Source organism: Octopus bimaculoides, chromosome 8 (genome assembly GCF_001194135.2).
Source record: "Octopus bimaculoides isolate UCB-OBI-ISO-001 chromosome 8, ASM119413v2, whole genome shotgun sequence".
Lineage (NCBI taxonomy): Eukaryota > Metazoa > Mollusca > Cephalopoda > Octopoda > Octopodidae > Octopus > Octopus bimaculoides.
Genome location: NC_068988.1, coordinates 64,705,413 through 64,715,001, shown reverse-complemented (window position 1 = coordinate 64,715,001; position 9,589 = coordinate 64,705,413). Strand labels below are relative to the sequence as shown.

Below are 9,589 nucleotides of genomic sequence, written 5' to 3'. Positions count from 1 at the left end.
ATATATATGAGTGGCTACACTCTCTGAGTGGTTGGCGTTAGGAAGGGCATCCAGCTGTAGAAACTCTGCCAAATCAGACTGGAGCCTGGTGTTGCCATCCGGTTTCACCAGTCCTCAGTCAAATCGTCCAACCCATGCTAGCATGGAAAGCGGACGTTAAACGATGATGATGATGATGATGATATATATATATACACACACATTATACAAGCACAGCTGTAATGTATGTGTGTATACAGTAATCACTATAAACCACATTTCATATATGTATATATATATATCAGTCACACAAGGGGTTGATTCATAATTATCTCAATAATCAATAATTTATATTGAATACACTGAAATGAGACAATAACTACCACAGTCAGTATTTGTCACCACAACACTACCACCACCACCTACTAGTTACCATCACTTATACTACTTGTTCTATTTTAACAACAAAACTGCTTCTCATCACCACACCTGATGTTACACTTCTGGTGCACCAACCATACCACTCCTTGTTACCACCTCAAACACCACTACTAGTACTACTACCACTGGGACAACAACCATACTATTATTTGTTACTACCACTAATACTACGACCAGTACCACTACTTGTTATCACCACAGGCACTGCCATGACCATACCACTATTTGCCACTACCACTAACACCACTACTTCTATCACAGCAATACCATTCTTGCTACCACTTCTGACACCATTTTCAGAAGTTATTTGTCTCTCAATGGACAGAGGAAGACTGTTGTTCTCTGATGAGATCCCCAAAAAAATTGAAACCAGTCCAAGCAATCCCACATGTTCTGGTCATGGAATGATAAAAAATTTTGTAAACTTCACAATCAAGCTAAAATTGCATTAAATCACACTGACGCCAAGTTCACCTTTTGTCCTTTCGAGGGTTGATGAAATAAAGTACCAGTCATGTACTTAGGTCCATATAATTGAGTACTCTCCTCCCTCAAAATTCCAGGCTTTGTGTCTATTTTTAAAAGCGATTATTAAAAGACACATCTTTAATCCTTTTGATACCAACCCGGCTCTGGCTCTGAGTACAAATGTCTTGTTTTCATAAGTTTTGAATTAAAATCTTCCACCAAACCTTAGTCACAATTTACGCTCCTAACACCAGCTTAATGGTAACTAAGTTATTTTACTAAATTCCCTGTTATATTTAAAATTAATTGAAAGAAACACAGAGCATCTCAAAATAAATATGGTAACAAAAGGGTTAATAAACACATGGTCCCTCTAACAGTCACAACTATTACAAGGGAGATAATCATTTCACTATAATTAAAAGCCAGATCTAACAGAAATTTGAAATTAAGGAAAAAAAATGTTTAAACTTCTGTTTCCCTAATCTGAATTTCTTAAAGCCTTTAGTTGTTGGTATTCATGTAGACTTATGTCAGAGATCAAAAAAGACCTATAGAAACTCTAATTGCTTCTCGTTTCTTCAGACCTAACAACTAAAACCAAGAAAACAAACATATGTGAGCAACAATTACCACATCCTTCAGTAGGATTGGCACTGTTGCAAGAGTATTTAGTAGTTGCAAAACACCTTGAAATTGAACCCAAATTACTGTATTCAATGCCAAAAAAACAACTAAGTACACAAACATGATTCACAGAAATATTACTGTCATCAAAACATTAACTATTCAAAACTTCTGGTGGAACAGGAATAAATCCTCAGTGCACTTCTTTCTGACCAAGAGCACTGGTTATGAATTTAGGACATTTTATCTACTAACGAGTAGAAGCTAGAGCAGACAGCTTGATGGACAGTTCTCTGCTGCTATCTGCTATGATAATGAACAACAATGACAATGACTTTGGTAGCAGCAGTAATGTACCATAACCAGCTAACTTCAAGAAACTCACTACGGTGACTGCTATTATACCTGATCCAACAACACCTCACACACTTCAAACTATCTTAATGTAAACATCATTTATTTGTTCTTTGTAGAAACGACAACATTATTTTATAAACGGTGAGAATATTTTTGCATTAAAAATCTTAGCAGAATTTGTGTTCTTTCAATACTGAATCATAACATCATTCATACAAACTTAGAAATATCTTATTGCTACAGTGAATGAAATCAAAGAGGTAATATAAATATTATTTATAATAATAATAATAATAATAGTAATAATAATAATATAATTAATATTTATAAGATATATATTCTGCTATGGTAAACTATGTTGGTGATGCTTCATAGATCTTAAACAAACTGTACTACATCATTATTTTGATACCTAAGGAAAGTACAAATGGCTGAACTTGAATCTACAGTCGCAGTGAATAAAAGTACAGTTGCTAAGCTCCTTGAGCTGTTGACTCACATATATCACTCTAAATAGAAAAAAACAAAAAAAAAAAAAACTTATTTATCGGTTAATTGTTTTATAAATAAAATAAGTATATAAACATTGTGTCTTTGATTTTATTCATTAGTTAAGTGTTACATATATAAAGAGTTGCAATGAAACTTCAAAGTTACTGTCAACCATTTCCACGTTAAATGAAACTGATGCTCTACTTGAGTGGTCCACCAATTAAAGATTGACTTTATATATATATATTTATGTATTAATTGAAGAGGACAACAAATGCTAAGGCAAGACAAAATCTACAATGTTTCCCTAACTCCCGTCTCGGCTAGGAGCTTGGAGCCCTGGTAATCCATTACAGCACTTACCCAGCATACCTAGTCATTTAGATCACCTGTGAACTAAACTCCCATATTTTGTGTGTATATATATATATATATATATATATATATATGTTCACACATTCATCCCATATTTGATGACATAAAAGACACATGAGCATATTAGACCAACTCTAATTTCAGCAGAGCATATTCAACACCAGGAACAAAATTATAACAGGACCAACTTGGGTGATTTGTTGAAATACATTTTTTGGAAGAAAAGTATACCTCTTATATATCTTCAAACAGTAAATACACATAAAACTATATATATACATGGTGAGACAGAAAAACCTCCCATTGAAGTGTCACTAGTGAAGTTAGGTATTAAGCAGATGGTAACAATATCTTAATGTAGCTAATATTTTAGCTTTTACTTGTTATTGTAATGGTTTGGACCATTAAAGACATTTTAAATAAAAAAACATGCCGTCCCTCTAACAGTCACAGTTATTACAAGGGAAATAATCATTTCACCGTAATTCAAAGCAAGATCAAACAAAAACGTGAAATTAAGGAAAAAGATGCTTAAAATTCTTTTTTGTTTTCTTAACATGCGCTTACAGTTAAAGCATTTATCAAGAATGATGAATTTGATTGTTTTTTGTGACAATGTTTGTGTGTGGTGTATTACAAATGCTCACTGTGATTTCAAAGGTTTGCTGAGAAAGGCTTATCAAACTGGTGGTGTTTCATAAGTCTTTCTTCCATAGCAGAAAACTTCAAAGTTACAATTGACTTTTTAAAAATAGATGACTTCAAATCATGTATTGTGTCTGTCAATCATTCACTTCAGTTTTATATTTTATAAAAAAAAAAGTTGACAATGAATGTGTAAAATAGAAAGAGAAAAGTGAGACTGACCTGCCCTACTCTCACTATCAGCAGGTTTGACTTGTATTGGACGGTTCATCTGAAAATAGAGAGAATGGATGATTGTTACAAGAATATCATAGGAGAAACAACAACAACAACAACAAAAATAACAAGAGTACTCAGAGAGTGCAAATCTCCACCAAGGCAGCACCAACATCCTCTCAATGATTAGCCGGAGATGATTTTTAAAATGAGAGTATCTGAAATAAACTCAACTGCTCTCACAAATGAGAATACTAAAAATGAACCCGACCGCTCTCAAAAATTAAGGAAAAAAACAGGAAAAATAATCCAGAATCCTTGTCTAGTACCAGATTGATCCCAAAATCAAACCAGTTCATGCCAGTCATGAGACCGAACATCCCTGAAAGTTTCATTCGAATCCATCCTGTGGTTCTTGAGATATCTTGTCCATGGACAGACAAACAAACATGACTGAAAACAATACCTCTTCCTTCAACTGACAACTGGTATATTACTGCTACTTATCTGAATGATTCAGAAAAGATACAAGACCATATGTTAATGTCATATATATATATGTATAAATAACCTGCTCCTGGCATAGATCCAAAGTATATTATGGACCATGTATTTAGTGCAATGTGTGCTTCCTGATTGACCTCAGGGCTTATGATATACTCACTCAGGTACAGTTAATCATATACATAACCTGAATATCTTTCTGCTTGTACTTCGGTACTTATGTATATATTCCTCTATTGTTGTTGTGTACATATTTTTTCAACCTAACCTGGTGCCTTACCATTTAAATGCCTGATTCTCTTAAATCCTGATCTATTATACACATATATACACACATATATACACATATATATATATACATATACAGTAGTGATAAGAGATGACAAAGGAATAACTGAATATCTTATGAACTATAATTCTTTTCTATTCTAGGCACAAGGTCCAAAATTTTTGGGGAGGGGACCAGATGATTAGATGTACTCCAGTATGCAACTGGTACTTAATTTATCGACCGCAAAAGGATGAAAGGCAAAGTCAACCTCGGTTGAATTTGAACTCAGAATGTAAAGACAGACGAAATAGTGGTAAGCATTTCATCCAGCGTGCTAACGTTTCTGCTAGATTGCTGCCTTATGGACTATAATTGGTTATTTCTTTATCATCTGTTATTACTGCTCTGTACCTGACCAAGACTTCATTCAGAAGCATATATATATATATATTGAGTTCTACACCAGGTTATTAGCATCAGAATACCTAAGTAAAATTTTAAAAAACTGTATTTATATGAGTGTGTGTGTGTGTGTGTGTGTGTGTGTGTGTGTGCATGTATGTGTGTGTATGTGAGAGAGTGCGTGCATGTGTGTGTGGTGGTGGGGAGGGTTATATAAGTATGTATAAATTCAACACGACACTATTCCCAAAAGAAAAATTATAGCTTTGAAAAAAAAAAAAAAAAGCACATGACCCTTTTTAGGGTCTCTGTGATTGGCAGGTGGAAATGAGGAAGTTATCCTCAGACAGGAGATCTGACCCAGAGGTTTGCTAAAGAGTGAAACTCTTTTAGAAACCACCCAAGGGCCAGGTCTTGATGCTTGACAGGCTGATGTATTACACTTTCTGTCTATCAAATGTCACATGCAAGTATTTGGTTAACTCAAGGCCAAGGCTGAAAACATTTATCCAAGGTGCCACGCAGTAAAATTGAAACTAAAACCATTTAAGTTGTGAAGTGACCTTCTGAACCAAACAGCTATGCCTATTCAACAGATAATCTTTAAACTCATTGACCAATTTGTATTGATCTCAACACTGACAGTTGTTTGACATTTCATATTCAGACAGATTTATCGATGAGTGATTAACTCTATAGAATTCCTGTGAGTATTATCATAAAACTGCATCTGTGCAAGTATTGATGCTCAGCTGTTCAAGAGTTTTAAGCTGTACCACCTTACCACTTTGTGGTACTTATTTCCAAGGTACCATTGTTTGACTCCTTAAACACAGCATCCAAATCTGACTCAAATCACACATCATCTTTACATTGGATTCACTCAAAGGATGTCCCTAGCTGAATTGTCTGATGATAGGTCTGCTGATCTAATTCTTAACTATTTTCCCCATATGGGACCTCTCATTCCACATCACTCCTCCTTGTAGCTCAGAGATTCTCAGAAAAGGGAAAATGTAAACAAACACTTATGCAGAAACATAAACACACAAATACATACATAATATAAACAAAACATGAGTGATTGTCTATATGATATTTAGCTTAACTATCTTACACAAGTTTCATTATTAGTTAGACTAGGCAAATTATATAACCAGAATTCATTGTTAAATCATCAGAGACATGTAACATTTTACATGTAACATTTTATATGTAACCTTACTTGATTGAAATACCTTGAATGGAAACACAGAGTTGTAAATTTCTAAATACTGGTTGTTTGTTACACAATTAAAGGCTTTAAATTTCATTGGATGAATGAATAAATGAATATATATATAATTAAGATTCAGTTGAATTAGGTATTTAAGTTGAGGCACCAAGTCAGTCTAGTATTGTCTACACAGCTTGAAGTTCTGATGAAAAATTTGCTAAAAAATTTTTATGGAATATCCTGTATGTTGAAAACCTATATGGTCTTATGCATCTGAGGAAAGCAGGTTATTTCAAATTAATGTAATGCTTGCATTGATTAATTAAATGGAGCTGCTTGAAACGGCTGTAGTGCTTCTGGGACATCTTTGTTAATTATTTGCTTTTTATGGGTTAGAATGAATTTGTTGAGGTAGATTTTCTACAGTCAGATGTCCTTCCTGTTGCCAACCCTCACCTGTATCCAAGTAAGGTAATATTTCTCCAAAGGCCAGACATGTTTTCATAGAAGATTGGAAATGAAGGACAACGCTTGTATGATGGTGGCACTTGTTTACGGCTACGATGCAATGTCAAGGCATGGAGACAGTAACACACACATATGACAGGCTACTTTCAGTTTCTACACATACACACACGTGTGCACACAGACACTCACATGTGTATGCACAAACACACATACATGCATGTACACACACACACACACACACACACACACACACATATATATATACATATACACACACACAACTGGTTTGTTGCAGTTTCTGTCAATTAAACTCCTTTACATGGGATTGGTTGACCAGGGGCCTTAGTAGAGAAGACACTCAACTTGCTGTGCAGTAGGATTGAACCTGAAACCACATGATTGTGATGCATGCATAAATATATGTACACACACACACACACATACACACACACACACACACACACATGCATTTATAAACACAAGAATGCTTTAACAAAATGTCCAAAGCAGATACAAAATTTTAATTCTCACGCAAACACACACCAACACACATGCACACGCACATACATGTGCATATATATATATACACATATATATATATCGACATCTAACTTATAAACCAGGCATAAACTTACACATACACACACACATCTACATACACATATCCACATCCACACACGCAAACATTGCATTTTGGTTTTGACATTTCCTATTAATCTAGTTTTGGTGTTTCACAAAATTTTCAATTTCTAATTCTTCCTCTCCCCACACCTCTTCTCACTCCCTCTCCTCTTTTCCTTTTGTCCTCTTTCTTTTCCTCTTTTATGTTTTTTTTTAAAAATCTATATACATTCCCTTTTTTCTTTATTATTATTATTATTATTATTATTATTATTTTTCATCTTTACCAAATTCTCAGTTTTCTGTTGCAAATCACCAGAAATGATAAAACAAATTATAAAGCCCCATTTCCAAAAATCAGAACAAAATGAACAACAAAACAACAAAGTGTTTCGGAGTGGGGTCTGTAATAGGCAGCTGGTGGGGGTGTTCTCTTGTAAGGAACTGTAAAAGAATGGTCTGATTCTTTCTTATTGATTCACTCACTTGTCTTTATGTGTGTCTCGTGTACGTTTATCATTCCTTAACTTGGTATCTGTTTCTGTGTGTGCGCGTGGGTATGCATATGTGTATGGCTATCATAATACTGGAGTGTGTGTGTTTATGAGGGCGTAGAAATCTGGGCGTGATTTTTGTTATATTCTTGGATATGTGTGTATGTATGTGTGTGTATATGTGTATCTGTATGTGTGTTGTGTGAGGATGCGTAATTGGTGTAGTGTTGATACGAGCATGTGCGTATATAAGTGCGTGTTTGTGTGTTGTATGCGATTGGTTGAATGTTGGTGCAAGTATGTGTGTGTATGAGCATGTGTGTGTATGAGCATGTGTGTGTATGAGCATGTGTGTGTGTACATGCAAGGATTGAGATGAAGATGCAAGCATGTGTTTGTGTGTGTGTGTGTGTGTCCATGTGATTACTGAAGTGTGTGTGACTGCTGAAGTGTTGTAAGCATGTGTGTAGATGACTGGTATTACTTTGGTGTAAACATGTCTGATATCTGAATATGTGTGTGTGTGTGTGTGTGTGTGTGTGTGTGTGTGTGTGTGTGTGTGTGTGTCTTGTGTGAGTGGTGTACTATTGATGCAAGCATGCATATACATGAGTTTCTGGATGACTGGTGTTATATTGGTGTGTGTATATATAGGCTTGTGTGTGAATATATGTTGTGTGATTGGCATGATAATATGCATGCGTGTGTGTGTGTGTGTGGATATAAAACGTTGAGACTATGTCTGTGTGTCTGAATCAGACTATGACTTTAAGTAGAAAATGAAACAAAAAAACACAGAACACCCCCCACCCCAATTTAAAGGCACAAGTGGAGCATTGAATATACACACGCACATACACACATACATATACATATATACACACACATACATGTATATACATATGCTCACACAAATGTACATTCACATGTGGTGTGTGTATATAAATATATATATATATATATACACACACACACACACATGTACATATGTATACAGACATACATGCAAATACACACACATGTACATATATATATATACACATACATCTACATACACACACAAATATACATTTGCATGTGTGTGTGTGTATATATATATATATATATACATACACACATACATGTACATATATATATATAGAGAGAGAGAGAGACATACAAATATACACGCATACATGTACATATATACACACATACACACACACTCACACATACATAAACATACATGTACACACACACACATATATATATATATACATATACACATACACATATGTATACACATGTACACACATGCATACATACATATATATACATATGTAGAGAGAGAGGAACTTAGACTGAGTAAAGATGAAGAGGAAGGCAAGTATGATATAGCAATAGACTGAAATCAATGCTACGTGTGTGTGTGTGTGTGTGGGTGTGAGTGTGTGTGTATTGCTCTCTGTGAGTGTGTGCATGTGTACACAATATTTGAGGATTGATGATTATGTGTGTTTATATGTGTGTATGTTTAAGATTTATATAGTCCATTATAAATGTATATATATTGCTGCTTATAATTTGGGTGTATATTAGCTTTTATACATATGTCTCTTGGCCCATTATATGTCTTTATTGCTCCTTGTACATGTGTGTGTTTGTGTGTGTAAGTGTGTGTGTGTGTATATATATATATGTATATATATACATGCACACACATACATACATATTTGTATATACACACACACACACATATATATACACTTTCACTCACATATACACATGCATATATATATATATATATATATATATATATATATACACACACACACACATTCACATACATACATACACACATATATAGGGAGAGAGAAAGACAGAAAGAATAGGGATGTGTGTATGCCAGTGTTTGTGTGAGGAGGGAGGGAGAGAGATAGAGGGATAGAGAGAGAATGAGAGAGAGAGAGAGAGATAGAAAGAGAGAAATGAGTTTTGATTATTTAACTAAAAATTATGATATATTTGTTAGCT

The 9,589-nt window shown here is 34.4% G+C and overlaps 1 protein-coding gene across 1 annotated transcript in view; it reads right to left on the bottom strand.

Moving 5' to 3' along the window:
* Nucleotides 1-9,589, bottom strand: part of LOC106882486 (CUGBP Elav-like family member 3) — a 650,826-nt gene that overhangs the window by 271,575 nt on the left and 369,662 nt on the right. Inside the window, exon 3 of the mRNA XM_052969856.1 lies at nt 3,607-3,655. Coding sequence (XP_052825816.1) covers nt 3,607-3,655 — 49 coding nt within the window. The remainder of the gene's footprint in view (nt 1-3,606; nt 3,656-9,589) is intronic.